The sequence below is a fragment of the Sorex fumeus genome, unplaced genomic scaffold (genome assembly GCF_029834395.1).
Source record: "Sorex fumeus unplaced genomic scaffold, SorFum_2.1 ptg000043l, whole genome shotgun sequence".
NCBI classification, from domain to species: domain Eukaryota; kingdom Metazoa; phylum Chordata; class Mammalia; order Eulipotyphla; family Soricidae; genus Sorex; species Sorex fumeus.
The window spans coordinates 50,347,771-50,370,756 of record NW_026606100.1 but is presented as its reverse complement, the minus strand read 5'-3'; the positions used below and the strand labels follow the sequence as shown (position 1 = coordinate 50,370,756).

The window sequence follows — 22,986 nt, the reverse complement described above, 5'->3', positions numbered from 1 at the left end:
CTTGCCGTTGCAGAGAGAGCCCTGGGCAGCTCACGAGTACCTGTGGAGCGTGCAGGTTGGGGGCGCCCACGGGTCGTAGGGGCTCCACTCAGTCTTGCCTGTGTGTGTCCCAGGCCCGACGCAGCAAGTGTCTGTGCAGAAATGGACACACCTGCCCTTCCGTGTTCCCGGCACCTTCCAAATCCCCCAGAATCCTGTCTCCGGAGTAGCATCCTCCGCCTGATCCTCCGCCAGGTCTTCGGCAAAGGGTTTGGACTACTTTGTCCTGAACCCACGGACACGACACCTGCCCCCTGAGACCTGTCCCTCGGGCGCCCCCTGGTGGCACCCACAGACACGACGCCTGCTCCATGAGACCCGGTCCTCGGGTGTCCCCTGGTGGCCACGATGGACATGACACCTGCTCCCTGACACCTGGCCCTTGGGAGCCCCCTAGTGGCATCCACGGGCATGGCACCTGATCCCTGAGACCCGGCACACACAGACACGCCACCTGCTCTGTAAGACCTGGCCCTCAGGCGCCCTCTGGTGTCCACCAAGGACACGACACCTGCCACGTGAGACCCGGTCCTCGGATGCCCCCTGGTGGCCACGATGGACACGACACCTGCTCCCTGGGACCTGGCACACATAGGCACAACACCTGCTCCCTGAGACCTGGCCCTTGGGAGCCCCCTAGTGGCATCCACGGGTATGGCACCTGCTCCCTGAGACACCCCCCCACACAGACACAACACCTGCTCTATGAGACCTGGCCCTCGGGCACTCTCTGGTGGCACCCACAGACACGACACCTGCTCCACAAGACCCGGCCCTCGGGAGCCCCCTGGTGTCCACCAAGGACACGACACCTGCCCCGTGAGACCCGGCCCTCGGGAGACCCCTGGTGGCCACGACGGACACGACACCTGCTCCTTGGGACCTGGCACACATAGACACAACGCCTGCTCCCTGAGACCTGGCCCTTGGGAGCCCCCTAGTGGCATCCACGGGTATGGCACCTGCTCCCTGAGACACCCCCCCCCCCCAGACACAACACCTGCTCTATGAGACCTGGCCCTCGGGCACTCTCTGGTGGCACCCACAGACACGACACCTGCTCCACAAGACCCGGCCCTCGGGAGCCCCCTGGTGTCCACCAAGGACACGACACCTGCCCCATGAGACCCAGCCCTCGGGCGTCCCCTGGTGGCACCCACAGACACGACACCTGCTCCACAAGAACCGGCCCTCGGGAGCCCCCTGGTGTCCACCAAGGACACGACACCTGCCCCGTGAGACCCAGCCCTCGGGCGTCCCCTGGTGGCACCCACAGACACGACACCTGCTCCACAAGACCTGGCCCTTGGGAGCCCCCTAGTGGCATCCACGGGTATGGCACCTGCTCCCTGAGACACCCCCCCACACACAGACACAACACCTGCTCTATGAGACCTGGCCCTCGGGCGCTCCCTGGTGGCACCCACAGACACGACACCTGCTCCACAAGACCCGGCCCTCGGGAGCCCCCTAGTGGCATCCACGGATATGGCACCTGCTCCCTGAGACCAGGCACACACAGACACAGCACCTGCTCTGTGAGACTGAATTCACTGTCTTCGGCGGTGGGTTCAAGGAATGCCGATGCCCCACGAGAGTAACAGGCGGGGATGTCCCGACTCTCTGCAGTCTTGCAGACAGCTTGGACATGGGTCCAGGTTACATTACACCAAACACCTCCATTGGCCGCTATTCCTCCTCTTTAGATAGACTCCTATTTCACACGCTAAGGGGGAAGAACACAGGGAAAATAAATATAAAAACACGGGCAGAGGGCAGTCATTGCTTCGAGGAGTCCAGGCTTCCCCCCTTCCCTGTGAGTCTGGCTTCAGCGGACGTGGAAACCGTCAGCTAAACACTAAGAGAAAAGCTTCCAGAAGGTGGGAACCATCAGGTCAGTACTCAGCAGAGGAGAGAGGCGGCAAGGACACCTGTGTGGGGCGGCAGGGGGCCAGGCACTTGGAGAATCTGCCCCCTGCCTGTCTTACGGTCCTAGGGAGGTGTGAGGGACATGGACTAGAGTCTGGGCATCTTCCCAAGGGGCACGCGAGGACTTTCTCTTGTGGCATCACCCACCCTGTGAGCATTTGGAGAGACTCCAGACCCTACTTACCCCATCCCCAAGGCTGCAGTGCCCAAGCACAACACCCAAGCTGGGAGCCAAGGTCCTTGGGGGTTTGAGTGTGCTTTCCAAGCTTGCATCCACTGGGACCTCTCCCCCTGCCCTCCCCACCAAAACTCACACCAGCTGCCGCCTTCTACCCATGCAGCACGTTTGGGAAGGTCTTTGCAGGAAGGGGAGGTGGCACCATCTAGGATCCGGCCCGGGCCTGGAGAGAAAGGTGTGATCTGAGCAGCAGAGGCACCCTCGAGCCTTTGAACCCCAACATCTGGGCACCTCTGCTGCCACGCTGCAGCATCCTGGGCACTGCACCTGCCGGCTTTGATTTTGAACCAGGTGATTTGGAGACACAACATTTGTGGTTTGTGTTGATGGTTCTGGGAAATGGAGAAACCCCTCCCTGGACAACTTCACTGCCTCCCTTGCACCCAGTGGGTCTGAGGAGGCAAGGAACAGCGGAGAATCTGAGTGTGCATATAACCCTGTCCTAGCCCAGCGGAATCACCTGCCTCCCACTGCTAGCTGCTCCTCGTTGCCCCTGTTTTTTGTTTTGGGGGGGCTGGCTAGTGTTTCAGGGGAGCAGAGAGCCTGCTTCTTCCTGGACCCCAGTTCCGGCGACTGGAGTTGACCCCCAACATCAGAGGCTTCTTAAAAACAAAATCTTAGCTGACTCAATACCCTCCCCCTTAATTATTAAGCAGCAAGCTGATAGTCCTCATTCGCTTCAGTTTACAAACACAGGCACCAGAGAGATGTTATTTAAACCCCGAGACCCAGAAATGTACGCGGACAGAGAAGTGAAAATGGCCAAATCTGATAGGGGCTAACAAAGGCGAGAGAAAAAAAAAATCCCCTCCCCCTACCAAAAAAAAAAAAAAAACCCTTCCCAGAAAACAAACCAGAGCTCAACTGATTGCCAAGATCCAAAGAAAAAACATTTATTTACAATAGAGAATTTTATTGGAAACATGCGTTCGCTTTTCTTTTTTTTTTTAACAAATCAGTAAATGCAGATCAAGTGCACAATCCTTAAGGCAAGAGTCCCCGTGCCGGCTGTCCGTGTGGGTATGAAATCCAGAAGCTTCTCGCCCGGGAACTGGTGGACGAAGGGCAAGCAAGGTCCAGTGGCGATGTGTGTCCCGTCCCGTGGACGCCCTCTCCCCGAGGGAGCCTGCGGCCAGCCTGCTCTGAGGAGACCCAGGAGACGCACACCGCCGGCGCGAACTCGGGACCAGCGTCCGAGCTCCGGCACGGCCAGGTGGCTGCAGAGAAGAACAGTAGTACGTACGGAGGGGGCGCCTGCCCGCGGCCGGTGACGGGGCGGTGCCCGCGTGCCCACTGCCCGCCCGACACTCAAGTCCCGACAACCGGCGCCAGAGTTAGCTTTTGCCCATCTTGGCGATTAACTCGTCGCAGATCTTGGTGAGTTCTTCTATCTCTTTGTTCTGTGGAGAAAGACCGACAAGAGGGGTCGCTGGAATCGGCTGGAGCCTGGAAACTGAGCCGCTCACGGGGTCCTCGGGCTTGCGAGGAAAATGATGCGGAACGAAACCATCTAAACATTCACCCTGTCTGCCGCCTCCCATCTGGTCCCCCCGAGCACTGCCAGGAGGTTGCAGGGTTAGGAGGAACCCCTGAGCACTGCTGGGTGTGGCCCTCAAACAAAATAAATAAATAAATTAATAAATATTCATCCCACAGCTCCTGCTGTGTGACCTTGGGCAAGGCACACAACCTCTCTGAATGCTGGTTTCCTTATTCTTAAAATGTGGGTGACGTATGAAATGAGGCCTCCTGCAGTCACATGCCTGTGAAGGTCCCCCCCCCACCCCCGCCCATCACCAAGGCAAGGGAAAGGCTGCCAGCAACATCAGGCCTCTGAGGACCTCACAGAACGGGAGTGCGTGTCTGAGGGAGGTTCCTCCTCCCTGAGACGCATCTGGGCCGGGGGCCCACACGGGCTGAAAACTAGGGTGAGCCCCCACCCCCCACGACAGCCACACAGACACCCGGGGGGCCATGCCCACATCAGCCAGTGTCTCTGCTCGGGGGGGAACCTGCAGTGAGCAGGCTGGAGGAGACCCGGGTTCAAGCATGGGTCGTGTCTGGGGGCCGGAGGGACGGCTCAGTGGACTGAGTGCAGACGGCACGCAGGAGGCTTAAGTTCTAGCCCACACGGTCGGTCCCCTGGGCACCCGTAGGAGCAGCCCCTGAGCACTGAGCCGGGAGCAGGTCCTGAGCACTGAGCTGGGAGCAGCCCCTGAGCACTGAGCTGGGAGCAGGTACTGAGCACAAACTCGCTATGTGGCCCCAGAGGATGTGGTGAGTGGCTGATGAGTGAGTGTGGGGTGCGAGGCCCAGCGAGGGCAGCTGGAAGTCCCACTGACCTCTCCACGGAGGCCCTGACCCGCCCCGCGCTGGCCCTGGCCCGCTGACCTTCTGCTCCAGTGACCTCTCCAGGGCGTCCACCCGTAGCTGCTCCTTCCGCAGGCTGGCCTGGTAGGCGGCCTGCTCCTGCTGGGCCTTGCCACGGACCTGAGCGATCTCGGCGTTGGCCCTGAGAGGAGAGACGTGTCAGACTCACCGCGGCCCCTCCAGAGCCCGCGAGAACCTGCAGCCAGCGCCCCCCCCCAATCCCTCCATGGCTGGCACCCCGGAAACTCGGCCCATATGGACCAGAGCTTGTGTCCGGGGGGCTGGAGAGAGGGGAGCAGGGAGGCGCTGGCCTGGCACGCAGCTGACCCGGACTCCATCCCCGGCACCCCACGTGGTCCCCCGAGCCTGCCAGGAGTGACCCCTGAGCCTCGCTGGGTGCGGACACCCCCGGGCACCCGGTGCGGCTGCCAACTTGCCTGTCCAGCTTCTCCTCGGCGTGCACCTTCAGGGCCTGGTAGCGCTGCTCCTCCTTCTTCACCCGCGACAGGTACTCCTGGGCGCACTTCTTCAGCACCTCTTCATTCTGGGGGAGCCCAGGGGTGGGAGGCAGGGCGGGATGTCAGGGGACAGGTGGGGGCTGGAGAACCCCTGGAGGCCGAGACCTCGGACCGTCGAGTCTTCCGGCTCCTCCTGGGCCCCTGCGCCCGCTGCCCCCGTCTCCGGCAGACCCACCTTGCGGAAGCCCTCCAGGACCTCCTTCATCTTCTCGTATCTGCGGAAGAGGTCGGCCAGGGACTTCTCCACGGAGTTGAGGTCGGCCAGCGCCTGCTCCTTCTCCAGAACCAGCTGCTGCACCGTCTGCCGGGACACCGACTTCTCCTGCTGCTCGTCCTCTAGGGGAGACACAGGGAGAACGCCGTGGAACCCAGCGCCCGGGCGCCAACGTGCTCTCGAAAGACTGAGCCGGCTACACCCGACACCCAAAATGCTGTGAACACAGAGACACACCCCAGTTGCCACGTGAGGTCGCCCAGAGTCCCCACTCCCACGGGCAGTTTGGGGAATGGTGGATCCAGGGACACACCCTGGCAGGGACCCAGTGTTTGCCCTGAACGGTTTTTTTTTCCCCCCCTTAGAACGTCCTTAAAATCCCCATAAAAATCGCCGCTCAGAGCCGGAGCGATAAGTCCAGCAGGGGAGGGCATTTGCCCTTGCATGAGACCGAACTGGGTTTGATCCCCGATCCCCGGCATCCCAAAGGGTCCCCCGAGCACCGCCAGGAGTAATTCCTGAGTGCAGAGCCCGGAGTTAGCCCTGAGCATCACTGGGTGTGACCCCAAAAAGCAAAAAAATAAACAAACAAACAAACAAACAAATAAATAAATAGCACTGTCCTCCTGTTGTTCATCGATTTGCTCAAGCGGGCACCAGTAACATCTCCATTGTGAGACTTGTTGTTACTGTGTTTGGCATATCAAAGACGTCACCGGGAGCTTGCCAGGCTCTGCCGTGCAGGCAGGATACTCTCGGTAACTTGCCGGGCTCTCCAAGAGGGGCGGAGGAATCGAACCCAGGTCGGCCCTACCTGCTATGCTATCGATCCAGCCCAAATAAATAAATAAATAAATAAAATCGCCACTGGGCAGCCCCAGTGACCGCCTGGCATAGGCAGAAAACAGATCTCCGAAGGGAAAGCATCAGACTGCAGAAACAAGAGGCCCTCACCTGGCCGGGCTCTGCTCCAGGACCATAAGCCAGTCAGCAGAGAAAAAAAGACATTTCTTCATCGTGCAAACCTCCCAAGAGCTCAGCGCCATCAAAGGTGGCCCCCACCACCCCCGAGCCCCTCCTCTCCCCCAATCCTGCCCCACACACCCCGCAACCCTGCCGCACCCCAAGACCCACCATCAGTGCCCAAGAGAAGGGGTCGGCTGTCATCAGCCGGAGCGTCTGGGGTAGGCTCTGCTCAGGAGAGCGGGCTGTCTGTCCACCCCCCTCATGGCATCCCCTCCCTGCTGCACCCCGCCAGCCTCGCTGACCCCGAGGGTCCCGGGAAGGACCCGCTCGCTTCCTCCTGCCCACTGCCCGCTGCGGGTGCTTGACCGACTCTGCCCCCGGCCCCTGGCACCGCCTGATCTCATCTGCCCAACGCTCTGGGGGAGAAGGGTCCCCGCCTGCTGACCCCAGGGGTGTTTGCACACCTGCCCTTCCTCGGCCGGTCCCTGTGGGTGGCTGCCGGCTGCCATGGCACAGAGCTTGGCGGGGACAAGGCCACGGTCACAGTCGAGGTTTTTTTTTCTCAGAAACCCCCTGGCCCTGAAGCACAAAGTGGGACCCTCCCCCCAGTCAGAGCCCCCCAGAGCCTCCCCTGTCCGGGACACAGTGCAGTACCTTCCTCGGGCGGGGCTGTCCTTGTTCTCTCTGCTTTGCTGGGGGGAGGGCCAGGGACCCCAGGGACCCCAGCCCCAACCCCCTCTCCCAGCAGTAGATGGAGTCAGAGTGGCCAGGCCACCCGCCCACACCTCCCCACCGTGACATCACTGAGGGTGCGGCCCCCAGGTTTCTGTCCTGGGGGGTGGCAGGGCGGCCTTGTCCATGCGCCGGGCTCGGGCTGCCGGCCTGCCTGTTCGGTCTGACCCAGCGAATGGGCAGAATGCGACCCCGCCGCATCTCCCCACAGTGGAGACTGCATGAGGGTCGGGACCTGCTCGCTGAACCCGCTGACCCGAATGAAGCCACGTCAGCCTCCCCCACCCTGGGGTGGGGGACAGAGGACTGACATCCCCCCCCTCAAGCCCTAACTTGGTTTTTATGGGTTTGGTTTGGGTTATTTGGGCCACACCCAGTGATGTTCAGGGGTTACTCCTGGCTCTGCACTCAGGAATTACTCCTGGCGGTGCTTCGGGACCATATGGGATGATGGGAATCGAACCCGGGTCGGTCGCAGGCAAGGCAAACGCCCTCCCTGCTGTGCTATCATCCTAGCCCCTGAACTCTGACTTGCGAAGGTCATGAACTTGGCACTGTTTGCACATATCAGGTGTGTCCCCTGAAAAGGTGGTCACGGTTCTTATCCCAAGGCGTGTGGGTGGAGAATGTTGAGGAACTGAGACCCCGGGGAAGGGTCCAGTATGGGGACCCCTTATCCAAAGTGTCACCAACACCCCGAGTGGCAGCTATAAGATAGCCCACTCTAAGGCCCCCTGGGAAGCACGGGTTTATTTTGTGCAACTTAATTTTTCAGTTGGTTAATGCTTAATGTGTAGAAATAGCACAACTATCAATGAAACACACATCCAACTTTTTGATCATAGAAAAAAATCCCTGGCAAGGAAATCCAGATGAGCATTAAGTAAAGGTTTCAAATATTTTAGCAGGAATGTATACATTATAGGTAAAAGGCCCTCCCGTTGATCGTCGATTTGCTCGAGTGGGCCCAGTAACGTCTCCATTGGAGACTTTGTTGTTACTGTGTCTGGCATATCGAATACTCTCGGTAGCTTGCCGGGCTCTCCGAGAGGGGCAGAGGAATCGAACTCGGGTCGGCCATGTTGGCCGCGTGTAAGGCGAACGCCCTACCCGCTGTGCTATCGCTCCAGTCCATTATATTTTTTCCCTGAAAACTTTTTCTGATGGTGTCAAGACTGAACTGGAGCTTTACACGGGTGAGCCCTCAAGCATGGAGCTATATCAGAAAAAAATCATTTATAGAAGTTACTACAAGCTTGGTTTTATTCTTTCTACTTGTGCTGCTTCTGGAGTTCCCAGCCCCCGTGCTGGGTGTGGTCCTTGGCCCTGCATGTGTTATAGTCGTCAGGAAAAAGAGTCATTTATCAGCAGCAAGTTCATCCCGTTTCCTAGATAGACCCGAGACGGACCCTGTCTGGGTCTCCTTTCTGCCCGGGCTAATCCTTTTAAAAATAGAATTTCCCAGTTCCCAGGAGACGGAGGAGAGAAGAATGCTTCTCGAATCATTTTTGCTAAACTACAACTGTAACTCGGCTATTCAGCTCAGGAAATCAGCCCCAGAGCAAAGATGGTCTGAATTCAAAATCAAAACCAGCGCCAGCAGAATGTCTGGCTTTTTGTGGGTTTTTTTTTTTTTTTTTTTTTGCAGGCAACACAGGACTGAAGCAAGAAGGGAAGAATGCAGCAAAAATACCCAAAGAAACAAAACAAAACAAAAAAAACCAGAAAAGCAACCACCACCAAACCAGTAAGGGTGGCAGAGAGCAGGAGTCAAATGAGGTGAAAAGCGTTTACTTACCAGGCTGGCCTGTTTGGTTTTGCAAGCAAAGGACAAGAAGCAACGGAAAATGGAAGCAAAACAGAGAATCAGGCAGTTGTTAGGGAAGCGGGGGGGAAGGGGGGTGCGGGGGGAGGGGGGGTTGTCACTCGCAACAACCTGAATTCAGAAGCAGAATCTTCTGGATTCTGGGTAGTCCACAAGGGGTCAGGGGACGGACGGGAGGGGGAGACAGCTATTTCCCCAGGGGCGGGGGTGGGGGTTGCCTTGGGTGAACGGTGGACAGGGGGGTAAACTGAGGACACGAAGCGGAGCGGAGCGGGCAGACTGGGGAATTCATGGCCCCTATTCCAGACCCCCGGCCTTGCCAGCTCCCCCAGATCTGAGTTTCAGCTCCGCCGGATGTGGGGTATGAGTGCAGGGACCACACACACTCCAGAGGGGACACGGGGTGTCCCCAGGCACCAGGACCTGCCACCTGCCCCAAGCAGGGCTGTCTGCCCACAGCCAACACTGCCCCTACCCCACCCTCTGCAAGGACAGGGACCCCCCCTCCAAAATCAATGCACCTTCACCCCGACCACAGTGGCGGCTGAGGACAAGCAGGGAGGTGGCCCCGGGGGCCAGTCGGGGTGCAGGGGAGTGAGCCAGGATGGGGGTGGGCAATGCACCCCCCAATTCCACTCTGGAGTGTGACCATAGGGCACAGGCGAGCTCTGAGGCTGAGCGCCCTGGTGGGGGGCAGGGGTGGGCACCTGGGTTGGGGGAGGGGTACCTTGGAGGGGTCCAGGGCCTCAAGGCCTCGGGCCAGGCCCTCGCCGCTCTGCAGGGTGGCCCATCGCGGAAAATGTTTTTCGAGTAGGTTCCCCCAACCCCGCCCTCACCCCGCCAACAGACAGCAGAACCAGATTCGGCCACCACCGGACAAGCCTCGGGGACCAGCGAGCGAGGTCAGGTCCCTTCTCTCCCAGTGTTTTAGAGGTGAGAGGCTCCCTCCGCCGAGCCCCCGAGTTCTAAGACCCCCATAGCAGTAGCTGCCTGAGTGCCCCCCCCTCAGCACAAAGGCAAATGCATGACCAGGACCCAGAAGGAAGGTTCCAGAAGCAACGCGGGAGACCTGGGGGGTGTTTCACCAGGTGGGGCTTGACGGGACAAGCCCCGTGTCTGGGAAGAAGAACCTCCGGCCCAGTTTCTCCTCCACTCAGCGAGGCTCCCGGTGCCTCCGGAGACCCCCTGTGACGGACAGTCCACCAGGAGGAACAGAGACGCCCTTGAAAGCATTAACCATCTCCTCAGGGCCTCAGACTGAGCACTGAGCCGAGAGTTCCACGTGGCCTCAAGCACAGGGGATCACCGCACTTGTTCTGGGGTCCACCCCTGGCAGTACTCAGGACTCACTCGTGTGGCGCTCAGGGTACTCCCCAGTGCGGGCACCCAGTCTGGCCGGCTACACCCACAGCCTTTGACTTCTCTCTCTGGCCCGCCCAGCACGGCCCCACCTGGCATCCCACAGATAAATAAAACAAGTCTCCCCCTTGAATCGAAATCCCATCTTTTGAATTTTGTCCCCTCGGGTGAAGGCGGGCGTGGAACCTCCGGCTCTGTCTCCTGAATCGGGGCTGCAGGCCCTGCCGTCCAGCCCAGAGCACTCTCGGGCCCAGCTGTGTAAGGACCCAGGACCCAGGGGAGCAGCTCAGGGCCACCACGCCCCCACCCATTCACACTGTCCTGGAAACGCCAGGGATAGGGGTGGGGAGTATTAGGTCACTTGGGTCTAAATTAAATTACGAGTTTGAGATTTGCTGCCTCACAGCCCGACATCCCAGTACCCAACCCAATGTCTTTCTCTGTGAGGTGGACAGCCCCGGGTTCCGGGTGGCACCAGGGTGAAGTGAGTCAGGGCTTCCTCAGGCCCGGGGAATGCCGGGAGGCCATCCTGCTATGTTGGGGTCCCTCTTCACAGGGCCCTTGCTCTAAGAGGGGCCTGAGAGGAGCCCCCCAATCTGGTCCTCTCTCATCACCACCCTCCCCATTGTTTTAGGAACCCCCAAAAGTCAGGTCACCCACCGATCATCTGAGCGATTGTCTTCTCATACTCAGCCACGATTTTCCTGCAAAAGGAGTAAACACATTAAAACCACCACCACAGAGCCGTGTCTTCACCTGGGCAGCGCCTGTGCTGGGCGCTGGCCTCGCCAGAGGTCAAGTCTCATGGGGTCCCAGGGAGCTCCCCCTTGGAGGAGCTCCCAATCTCAGTCCCTTCCCTGCATGCCCCAAACCTGTTCGACTGGGGCTGGAGCGAGAGCACCGAGGGGAGGGCATTTGCCTTGCACTCAGCCGACCCCCCCGGGTTCAATTCCCAGCAACCCATATAGTCCCTCAAGCGATATAGTCCCAGAGGCGATTCCTGAGTGCAGAGCCAGGAGGAACCCCTGAGCATCGCCAGGTGTGACCCAAAAAACAAACAAACAAAAAACCCAAAAAAAACAAAAAACAAAACTGTTGGATTGACCTAGTATACAGCACCCCGGGCACTAAGGAAAGACCCAGGCCCAACCTTCCACCCACCCCCACAGCCCTTCTCACCCTGCCCAAGCCTCCTCTTCCCCTTCCTCCCTTCCTCCCGCCATCTTGCGAACACAGGCGTCAAGGAGACCGTCAAGGTGGTCTCTTATTTGTGCTGGACTCCAGGCCCACCTGCATTCCTGCCCACTTTGTTAGTGTCTCTGGAATCCGACCTCTCTCATCCTCTGTCCGTTTCTCCAGGCCTGAGTCCAATGGCGTCTCCTCCAGGGAAGCCTTCCCTGATTTTTCCCTGGATCTCTATAATATTTTATCTGAATTTTATTTAAAAAAAAACCCCATACGTATGCATCACAGTGACTGATTTGAAATTGCTCCAGGCCCAGAGCCACTGCTTAATCATCTTCCCTGTGGGAAGAGCATTCTAAGAACCACAGCTGCAGAAAAGCCCAGACATTTGCTGCCCCACAGGACGAGGCCGTGAGAAATCCTCTCTGCCACCACAGACATCACAGACAGAGCCGTACAGAGCCAACGCCATGCTCTGGAAGGAACCACTCAAGGACGTGGGCTGCTGGTTATTCTCCCGAGACCCAGCAGCTGGCCTGCCTCTCCCCTACAGTCCTGGGTGCTGGGAGCAGCTCTGTCGTGGGAGGTGGGGGAGCACAGTGTGCCTTCACCCGGACCCTGGCTCTTGGGGTGAGGATGAGAGAGAGAACGGGGAGAAAGGCGTGAGCAGAGCTGACGGCTTCACACTCACAATCTCCTCCCTGGAGAACTCGAAGGGGTGAAGTCAAGCTGAACCCACTCGGCTCTTCCCGAACCTCACACCGAAGGGTTCTGTGCTTTCTGGGCTCAAACAGCCCCTCCTTGCACCCCGGACCCAGGCAGGGCTTGTGGGATCCTGAGTGGTGCCAGGAACTGAAACTGGGTTGGCCACATGCAAGGCAAGTGCCCCACCTGCTCTGCTATTGCTCCTACCGCGCGTGCTCGTTTCAATGGCACTACTTTTAGGAAAAGATGGACCTTAAGTTACAGAGATGCCAGACTCAGAGGATACTGACTAAGGTCCAGGCAGCCCGGGCCTGGACCCTGGGGCCCCAGCTCCAGCCCCACCCCTGAAACTCCAGCCCCACCCCTGGAGCTCCAGCCCTGCCCCTATGCCCCGCCTCTGAGCCCCAGCCCTGGAGTCCTGGCCTGCCCCTGAGCCCCAACCCCATCCCCAGAGTCCCAGCCCCGCCCCTGAGCCCAGCCCCACCCCCCAGCCCTGGCCCCGCCCCCGATCCCCAGCCCCACCCCCCAGCCCTGGCCCCGCCCCAGAGCCCAGCCCCACCCCCAGCCCTGGCCCCGCCCCCAGAGTTCCAGCCCCGCCCCGGAGCCCCGCCCACCCACCCCAGCCTTGGCCCCGCCCCTGAGTCCCAGCCCCGCCCCTAGAGCTTCAGCCCTGCCCCTAAGCCCCGCCCCGGAGCCCCAGCCCTGGAGTCCTGGCCTGTCCCTGAGCCCCAACCCCATCCCCAGAGTCCCAGCCCCGCCCCTGAGCCCAGCCCCACCCCACAGCCCTGGCCCCGCCCCCAGAGTTCCAGCCCCGCCCCGAAGCCCAGCCCACCCTCCCCAGCCTTGGCCCCGCCCCTGAGTCCCAGCCCCGCCCCTAGAGCTTCAACCCTGCCCCTAAGCCCCGCCCCGGAGCCCCAGCCCTGGAGTCCTGACCTGTCCCTGAGCCCCAGCCCTGCCCGCTAAGCCCCAGCCCCGTCCCCAGAGGTCCAGCCCTGCCCGAGCCAGCCCCACCTCCCTCCCAACCACCCCTCAGCACCAGCCCCGCCCCTCAGCCCCAGCTCCGCCCCCTGGAGCTCTAGCCCCGCCCCTGAGTCCCAGCCCCGCCCCTCCTCCAGCTCCAGCCCTTCCCTAAGGCACATCACTCCCTGCACTGACCTCATTTCCATCACTTCCCGCCGGCTTTCTTCATATTTCTCCTTCCATTCAGAGACCTCTCTCTCCTTGGTTAGGATCTAGCATTAGAGAGAGGGCAAGGTGAGGGGCTTCTGATCTTAACAGGTCACAGGTGAGGTCAGGAGGCGTGGAGGATGAGAGGAATTAAAACTTTCCTACACCCAATGTCCCTCTCCCTGCCCAGGCAGAGGTCGGTGGCCAAAACGGCTAGTAGTGTGTGCCTGCCTGGGTAGAAGCACTATATAGGCAGCAGAGACCAGATCACCCGCAGGCCCGCAGATCCCAGTGGGGGGCTGCCTACCTCTGCCCTGGCCATCTGGAGCGCTGAGTCCAGGTCCGGCTGCGGGAAGAGAAGGCCCGCGGGCTTGTCCACCTCTGCAGTTCCGAGGCGGGAGTACAAGGCCGTTTTGGAGATGGAGACATCTGTGGGGTGGGCAGCCTCCCTCTGTGGAACGATTTTTAATGAGGAAGAAAACAGGGACATTACTATCCAGGCGCGAGCCAGGACTACACGTGCCCTTGAATGAAGGGCGGGGTGGATGGCTCTGAAAGGGAGGGGGGAAGGACGGGACAGTGGGGGGGGGGGTGGGCTGGCCGTCTGCGGGGTCTGTCACTGTGCAGGGCCGGGGAGCGAGACTCCCTTGTGTCAGCTACCTGCTGACGGCCCGTTTATCACACACACGGCCCAGAACCCGCTCACGAGCCATCAGCTCCCTTCCCCAAACAGAAGCCCGTGGGGCAGGCAGTGCTCGGAGAACCACACACAAGATCATTTTCTGCCTGGGGAGGGAGGGAGGAGACATCTAACTCTGGCCCAGAGCCTGTGAAGAAACTGGGAAGTGCCAATTGCCAGCATCTGTGATGTGGTGTGATGCGAGCTCATGTGCCTTCCGGAGGGTTCTGCAGCCCGTTGTCTCCACGAGAAAACTGGGTCAGTAATGATCTTTGATCTTGGGTGAGACCCTCAACGTGGTTTCCCGTCTGCCTCCCGCAGGCGTTGGTTTAGAGGAAGCCTGCACACTCGGGCCTCCCGGGAAGGAGAAGAGAACCGGGGAGCCCCCCCCCGTACCCCACACGACGCCCAGCCCTCCCCAGTGCACGGCGGATGCAGGGTTAGGGTGAGTCTACTCTACTACGGCAAAGCACGCCAACCGCTCACAGTCCCTCTCATCAGCCTCCTGGCGGGGTGCTGCCGGCCACATGGGCGCTGGGCACGCTGCTTATAGGGCGATTTAGAGGGAGGGATGGAACCCAGGACCCCAGCCGAGTAGGAGGAGAGACTCGAGGAAGGCCTCGGGTCTCTTCACGCTGCAGAGAGCACAAGAGCCAGAGTCTGCACCAGGGCGGCAGAAAGTGCCGGCGTATGAGCAGAATTTCTCTGTGCAAGCACGAGGCCAGGCGTCTCCCCGCTCGGATCCCAAGAAAGGGAACCTGAGCAGGGAGACGGCTCAGTAACCCCAGCAGAGCCTCATGGAGAGGACTGGAGAATTCCCAGTTAGGTCTAGTTAGTGGCACACATGCTGCGGAGGTCCTCAAGGGAGCGTCTGTGGTCCCCTACCCGGGCCCGGTCCTGAGCATCTGGGCTCATTGGGGAGTCGGACCCCAGTGTCTGTTGCTGGCCAAATCCCCCCCCCCCTGAGAAGGGAGCACGGTCCCTTCCACCAAAGGTTGCCTGGGAGACACGCTCATCTCAGCCCCATTCCCAGGAAGCCCCTGTTCCAGCCAGGGTGCTGGCATAGAATTGAAGACCACCATCGGGGGAGAGAGGTTCCCCTCCAGACCATGGAGGGGTGCAGCCACCCCTACCCCCACGGGGTCTCACTCTGAGACAGAACCCAAGTGCTGCTCGGCCCAGGGGGGCCTCTCGGACTGCATCAAGAGAACAAGACTCACGGTACATTTCATTGAGTCAAACTCTGAAGAGGGTGGGGGAAAGTGGCCTGTCACTTTATTTGTCTGATAATATACTTTTTTTTTTTTTTTTTGCTTTTTGGGTCACACCCAGCAATGCATAGGGGTTATTCCTGGCTCTGCACTCAGGAATTACTCCTGGCTCAGGGGACCCTATACGATGCTGGGAATCGAACCCAGGTTGGCCACGTGCAAGGCAAACGCCCTACCCGCTGTGCTATTGCTCCAGCCCCAGATAATATATTCTTTAAAAAATATTAGGAACCAATTTCAAAATGGGAAGGACCAGGAGAGGCCAGCTAACTTCTCGATGTATAAAAAAATTTTTTTTTCTGGCTTTTTGGGTCACACCCAGTGATGCTCAGGGGTTACTCCTGACTCGGCAATCACCCCTGGCAGTGTTCGAGGGACCATAAGGGATGCCGGGGATAGAACCTGGGTTGGCTATGTGCAGGGCAAACGCCCTGCCTGCTGTTCTATCACTCCGGCTTCCCTCTCCCTCCAGTTGTTTGTTTTTTTTTAAGTGGAGTTACAGAGAGATTCATTCACAAGATGTTCCTGACCCCGAATAACCCCCCAGCTGACTGAAGCACAGGAGGAAGTGAGTGGACGAGAAATACAAAGTTCTTGAGTGGCTCAAGAACCACGGGAGTCCTTGCTCAAGCGAGGAAGGGACCATGAAAAGGAGAGAGAAAGCGTGTCCAGTAAGGGGAAGCGGCTCTGCTCGGCACCCGGGCTCGCCGGCACCGCCCTCCAGCCACCTGCTCAGGCCCATGAGGCCCACGGCCTGGCCCTATCCCTCAGGGACCGCCCGGCTGCATGCCCAGCTCCTGCTCAACCCAGACCGAGGGGTGCATCTCTTACGGCTCGTTTAAGGACAGACTCAGACCACATCTTGCTGCTCTCACACAATTCCCCACACCTCTCCTCCAGAGGGGCCGAAGAGCTCCCAAACCACACAGTCCAAGGCAGGACAGTGGCCTCACAGATAACATGGACCTCCGACGTGGACCTCCGATGACAGCTCCCTCCCCTAGGTCCAGGGCCTGAAGTCTCGGCCCCATGCAGCACCCGTGGTCCTAGCGAGGACCCAGGGCCCCTGTGGCCCCATCACACAGGCACACCTGGCAGCCAGGGGCCGGGGGCCCTGCCTTCACCCTGCTGCCACCCGCCACGGCCACAGGACTGGGATGAGGACGGAGCCGTCCCCGGAGGCCACGCTGGGCACGAGTGGAGAGGAGAGGCTGACCAGGGGCATGGGGACAGGATGGGTGGGGACTAGGCCACGTAAGATCCCGGCTTCACTCAACGCTCTCCAGCCACACGGGTGACAGTGCTCTCTCCGCGAGGGACCCGGGAGGAAGGCAGGTGGGACACAGCCGCCACCGGAGGCCCCTGCCTGGGAGGCACGCATGAGCTCGGCTGCCGTGGCTGGTGACGACCACAGCGCCCCTCACCGCTCCTCAACTGTCACCTTGGGGGCTTCTGGGCACCTGTGAGAGGAGGGGACATGGCCATGAGCTCACGGGGCTGCCTGTAATGAGGACAGGCGCCAACTCCTGGCCAGTCTCTGCCACCGACCCTCTCGGACCTGCCCTCGGGGGGTGCAGGTGGGACCCCAAATCCACCAGCACACTAGTCCTGCACTTCTCGACCGCTGTGCGACTGTGGCCCTATTCCCACCGCATTCTGATCCTGGGTCTTCCCCCTATTCTACGGGCTGACCCCTCATCTCATGCTGACTTCCTACCGGTGCAATGTTCACCCATGGGCCCCTTGGATTATCCTGAGGCCCACGGGGGGGGGGCATGTGGCCCCCAGCTGAGAACTGCTGCTCCAGATTCCATCCCCTCCACTGCAGGGGCCCACTCATTCCGGCCGCAGATGCCCCTGGAAGAGACATCCCCATCTCGAGGGGACAAGCTCCCTGCGACTCACTCTGTAAGACACGACCCAAGTCGGTCGAGATATCAATCAAGGGGCCAGAGAGATAGCACGGGGGCGAGGCATTGGCTTTGCACACGGTGGACCCAAGCTGGACCCTTGGTACTGCACAGGGTCTCCCCCCAAGCCCCGTCAAGAGTGAGCTCCGAGGGGCCAGAGCGATAGTCCAGCGGGAGGGCTATACAGCCTTAGCAATGGCTGCCCCAGGTCCCATCCCTGCATCCCCTGTGGTCCCCTTGAGCACCGCTGGAGCAACTCCTGAGCACAGAGCCAGGAATAAGCCCTGAGCATCTCCAGTGTGGCCCCCCAAACGAAAGCATAACACAGAGTGGACCCTGAGAAAAGAGAGAAAGAGAGAGAGAGAGAGAGAGAGAGAGGGAGGGAGAGAGAGAGAGAAGGAGGGGGGCGGGGGAGAGACTGGGGGTAAAGTCCTTACAACTTAATGCTTCCTATAAAGAGAATTTCCCAGGAAATCACACCATAGTGGGAGCAGGCTGTGGCCACAGTCCGCGGGTGCCCTCTCGGTCTGGACGCCGCGGTGGCGCCCTTCTTTCCCGGGGAAATGTCTCTGGAAGGGGGCTGCCCCTTTGGTACTGGGGAAGCCTGGGGCGGGGACAGCAGATGAACTCCGGAACCCGCAGCAAGGATGGAAGACCCCCGAGCCCCCTGCCAGGACCTGTCAGGAGAGACGAGCCCAGGGGATGCCCAGGTGAGGTTGTGTGCCCATTCCTGCCAGACCACGTTGCTGGAGCTCAGTTCCTTCCACTCCCCAACTGTGGGGTGGGGGCCACCATCAGGGCCAGTTACCCACACGGCGCCCCCGCCACAGTCCCGCACCCCTCCACACTGACTATTTCAGCTCATAGATGGAGACGCGGGGGCCATAAAGGTGTGGAGTGCTGGGGTACAGTCTGAGCAGCTCCCCCGGGTCCCCTGGGTGGCCTGGTTCGGGGGTGGGGTTCAGGAAGGACGTCACCAGCAGGGCACTGGGGAGGAGCCCCTGATTTTGACATTTTTTCTTTCTTTTTTTTTTTTTTTTTTTTTTGCTTTTTGGGTCACACTCGGTGATGCTCAGGGGTTACTCCTGGCTCTGCACTCAGGAATTATCCCTGGCAGTGCTCAGGGGGCCATATGGGATGCTGGGAATTGAACCCGGGTTGGCCGCATGCAAGGCAAACGCCCTACCTGTCGTGCTATCGCTCCAGCCCCTTGACATTTCTTTTTTAATGAAAAAAAAAAAAGGTTCTGCAGGAACATTCCCCATTTGGGTCAAGAAACAAATAATTTTAATTTTTATTTATTTATTTTTTGCTTTTTGGGTCACACCCAGCAACACTCAGGGCTTATTCCTGGCTCTGCACTCAGGAGTTACTCCTGGCGGTGCTCAGGGGACCATATGAGATGCTGAGAACCGAACCCGGGTCGGCCGCGCGCAAGGCAAACGCCCTACCCGCTGTGCTATCACTCCAGCCCCAAGAAACAAATAATTATGCAGGGAAGAGTCACCTCTGAGGAGGGGTGGCTGGCCCGGCTGCCCCTACACTGTCACCCGCTACCTGGGACTGCTCTAAGCCCCCCCAACCCCCCGTTTCCTCTCCTCCACCCCCACTGCATCCCTGGCCTGGGGTCCCGCCTTCTCGAGGTCCTGGGATCTCAGATACGTGCTGAGACACGGTTGCTGCAAGCACGGTGCTCTCCTTTGTGCTTTCTAGAAAAACCACTCCGGGTGATCGCCCCCCCACCCCCACCCGCCCGGCTGGTGGTTAGCAAAGCTATGCTGGGCTCACACACGGCATCATTGCAGCGGCAAACCGGTACCTTGGGGGCGTCCTGGCGGCCGCGGTTGGCCAGGGCAATCTGCCGGGCCAGCTTCAGGGCTTCGATCCGCATGACGGCAAACTCTAGCTCCTCCTGGGGCGGGGAGCAGGGGCAGACCCAGGGCAGACGCCCTGGGATGGGGCGCCGGTGGCGGGACAGGAGTGGGTGAGGACAGGCCCTTGGGGTGCCCCGCCCGCCCCCCGGCCCCCAGCCCCCAGCACCCAGCAGGTCATGAAAGAAGGGCGTCATTTGCTTTGCTTTGTCACTGTCCTGGGGAACGTTGTGAACAGGCGACATCCTGTGCTGTTTTTTGGCTTTCAGGTTTTTCTTTTTTCTGCTTTTTTTTTTTGGAGGGGGGGTCACACCTGGCGATGCACAGGGGTTACTCCAGGGCTCTGCACTCAGGAATTACCCCTGGCGGTAATTCAGGGGACCATATGGGATGCTGGGAAATCGAACCTGGGTTGGCCGCGTGCAAGGCAAACGCCCTGCCCGCTGTGCTATTGCTCCAGCCCTAGGCTTTCAGTTTTTAACGGGATGAAACATTTCCCCTGTGCGCTGTCCTCTGATTCCCTGCCTTGTGTTTGTCTAGGGGAGGCCGGCCCCGCCTGCTGCTGCCGAGGACGGGTGTGTCGCTCTCCAGGACAGACTCGCAGCTAGCTTGGTTCTGAAGCTCCTAGCTGGAGGCCATCAAACTCAGCTGTCAGTGTTCAAGCTCAGAGCAGACAGTTGTTTGGGTGGCAGATGCCAAACCAAGTCCAGATGTTCCCTCTAGGGCTCAGTGAGCGCTGGCGCTGCACAGAGGCGGCTCCCTGGTGATAGAGTGTGCTCAGTTCCCTGCTCAAATCACTGCTTGGGGGAGCTCTGAAAGCCGATATATGGCTTTTGGGGTCCACCTCGAAATGCCCACGCTGTGTAACCCCCGCATGCTGGTCATCTGAAATCCAGAGGGCACCCAGGCCGGCGGGCAGGGCCGAGCCTTCCGGGGCATCTTTAATGCAGTGGTCCCGCATAAAGCCCGGCTTCCCCTCTTGCGTGTTTGGGGTTCGGGGCTCCATTCTCGACTGAGGCTTTCCACAAATCCCCCAAAGGTGGCGGAGGGAGAGGGGGAGGCTACAAACCTGCAGTTTCTGGGCAAATACTGGGGGGTTCTTTTCTGCTAAGTCGGGTTCCAGATAGTCAAGCGCGCCACAGAGAGAGGCGGGGTGGGCCAGCCTGCTGAGGAGGGCGTCAGCAGAGGCAAAGGCGCCCTCGGGAGCGGTCTGCAGGGCACAGGAAGTGCAGGAGAGACAGACAAGAGCACAGAGACAGAGGTTCAGGCGAGGACCCGGGGTTCCGGCTTACGACTCAAGGGAGCATCAGGGAGGTGCCACCCCTTCCGTCCGCCCGTTTGACGGCCATGGGCATCCTGAGACGCCAGCCCCCTCCCCACAAAGAACAGTTTCTGCCCATCCCCCCCAACCCCCGGACCCCCAAATCACCCACCCATGTGCCTTCAGCAGTGAGTGGGAGAAACTTTCCTCCTTATATTCATTTTTTGGGGGGGAAAGACTTGGGGAGTGGGAGACCAGCACATTGGCGGGGATCCAACAGGGCCCACCCATCAAATACCTCTCGGGGTACATAGGACAGGAAGTGACAGTTTGGGGAAAGGTTGTTTCTTGAACAAGGGAAGGATGGTTTCAAGTGAAAACAGGACTCAGGTAGCTCAGAAGGCTTCTTCACCATGCAGGGGTGCCCCAGGCCCTTTGTAGGAGAGAGGCCGTGAGTCCCGCCATCGCCACACCCCTGGTGCTGTCATTTATCCAAAACCCAGCTGCCCGTCCCCCTGCAGGTGCTGCAGAGACACTGAAGGAGCAACGGGAAGGGCCAGAGACACACGTTGACCCCCACCAGGGCCCTCTGGGGGCTGCCAGGCAGGAGGGAAACGAAACAGGAGGGAAACCAGCCGGAAGGTTGGCCCGCTTCAGATCAAGGGTGCAGAGGGAAGCAGGGGTGGGAAGGGAGAGGGGACCCGCTGCCCATCACCTTCACCTGGAGGGTACCTGGACCCCGTCTCTGGGCGCAGACTGCAGGTGTAACCCCAAAACCATTGCAAATCCCATATCACACAGCCCAGATGGCAATCAAAGGACTTGGCCAGGCTGAGTCCAAGTCCTCTTGCCGTCTAGTCACAGGGTCTGGGTCTGGCCTGGGTTTGGGGGTCGGGTGAGAAACCCCATCGGGTTCCAGGGGAGGACAGCTGTGATGGACGCCCCAGCCCAGTGCTCTCACCCCCCTCCCCCGACACACACACATACACACTTACAGTGTCCATGGCCTCCGAGGTGCCGCCCAGCGCCATGGCCTCCAGCTCCTTCTGGGAGGGCTTGTCGGGCACCTGCAGGTGGGCCTCCTGCCCGGGGGCCAGCGCTCGGGCCACCGGCTGCTGGACCTTCGCCCCGGCGTTCACCAGCGCTTCCGTCTCCTCAAAACTGGACCTGAGGAAGCAGCGGGCATCGTGAGCCTTCTCAGAAAGGAGTTCCCTGAAGGGCCAGAAGCCCAGGGAGGCCCGGACGCCCAGGGCCCATTCCTGAGGCAGCTCTCACAGACCGTGAACACCACCAGGCTCAGCCCAGGGCCTGCCCACAAGGGCGGTCAGAGGTGCAGGGGCCAGTGGCTCAGGGGCACCAATTCCCGAGATGAGCAGCGTCAGTCACTGGGCGGTGGGTGCCAGGGGAGAGCTGGCCGCAGCCTCCCCGTGTTTCCTGGAAGTGGAGATGGCAATGCCCCCTCTGAAGACCAAGGCAGCGTTGTCTGCGTGTACAGCTGTCAACACGGCGCCTAGCACACGGCACCACCTTCACTGTCCTAACGTGTCACTCTCGTCATCACCACTCCCAGCATCATCCCACCACCACCACTCCCATCATCGACCATCCCTGCCACTAGCCCCACCGCTCCCATCAGCACCACCATCCCCATCCCCATCATCACCATCATCACCACTAGTGCCACTGCTCCCATCAGCACCACCATCACCATCACCATCATCACCATCATTACTCTTCCCATCACTGCCACTAGCCCCACCGCTCTCATCAGCACCACCATCACCATCACCATTATCACCATCATCACCACTCCATCACTGCCACTAGCCCCACCGCTCCCATCAGCACCATCATCCCCATCACTATCATCACCATCATTACCACTAGCGCCACTGCTCCCATCAGCACCACCATCATCACCACCATCACCATCATTACCCTTCCCATCACTGCTACTAGCCCCGCTGCTCCCATCAGTACCACCATCCCCATCACCACCATCACCACTAGCGCCACTGCTCCCATCAGCACCACCATCACCATCACCATCATCGCCATCATTACCCTTCCCATCACTGCCACTAGTCCCACCGCTCTCATCAGCACCACCATCACCATCATCACTATCATTACCCTTCCCATCACTGCTACTAGCCCCACCGCTCCCATCAGTACCACCATCCCCATCACCACCATCACCACTAGCGCCACTGCTCCCATCAGCATCACCATCAGCACCACCATCATCACCACTCCATCACTGCCACTAGCCCCACCGCTCCCATCAACACCACCATCACCATCACCATCACCACCATCACCATCATCACCACTAGCGCCACTGTTCCCATCAGCACCACCATCCCCATCAGCACATCTCCATCCTCGCAACCCCATCATCACTGTCATCAACCCTTCTGTCACCATCATCACCACCATCACCTCCACCATCTCCCTCCCTGGTATCACTGTCACCACTACCCCCACTAGCATCCTCACTGCTGCCATCGTCACGGCTGTGATCACCAGCTCCTGCTCCACCATCTCCACCATCACCACAGGTGCCAGCATCCTCACCGTCATCCCCTATCGCCATGGTTATGAGCTTCCCTACCTTCACCACCAGCAGCACCATCACGGCTATCAACTGCCAGGCCCATTACCGTCAGGATCGTCACTAGCATCCCACCATCCCCGTCATTATCTTCCCCCATACCATGACGACGACGACCACCACCATCACCATC

At 59.8% G+C, this 22,986-nt stretch overlaps 1 protein-coding gene across 4 annotated transcripts in view; it reads right to left on the bottom strand.

Moving 5' to 3' along the window:
• Positions 1–3,083: 3,083 nt before the first annotated feature.
• TACC2 (transforming acidic coiled-coil containing protein 2) overlaps positions 3,084–22,986 on the bottom strand; it is a 57,352-nt gene continuing 37,449 nt past the window's right edge. For 2 of the 4 annotated variants that reach the window (XM_056120649.1, XM_056120650.1), the window contains 9 exons: positions 21,235–21,406; positions 20,048–20,188; positions 13,555–13,698; positions 13,236–13,312; positions 10,851–10,894; positions 5,270–5,430; positions 5,014–5,120; positions 4,598–4,718; positions 3,084–3,606 (listed from right to left, as the gene is read on the bottom strand). In XM_056120649.1, the coding sequence (XP_055976624.1) occupies positions 3,541–3,606; positions 4,598–4,718; positions 5,014–5,120; positions 5,270–5,430; positions 10,851–10,894; positions 13,236–13,312; positions 13,555–13,698; positions 20,048–20,188; positions 21,235–21,406 (1,033 nt within the window). In that variant the 3' untranslated portion in view covers positions 3,084–3,540. Of the gene's footprint in view, positions 3,607–4,597; positions 4,719–5,013; positions 5,121–5,269; positions 5,431–10,850; positions 10,895–13,235; positions 13,313–13,554; positions 13,699–18,926; positions 19,020–20,047; positions 20,189–21,234; positions 21,407–22,986 lie in introns of all 4 variants that reach the window. The other 2 variants (XM_056120652.1, XM_056120651.1) reach the window with 2 other exon arrangements.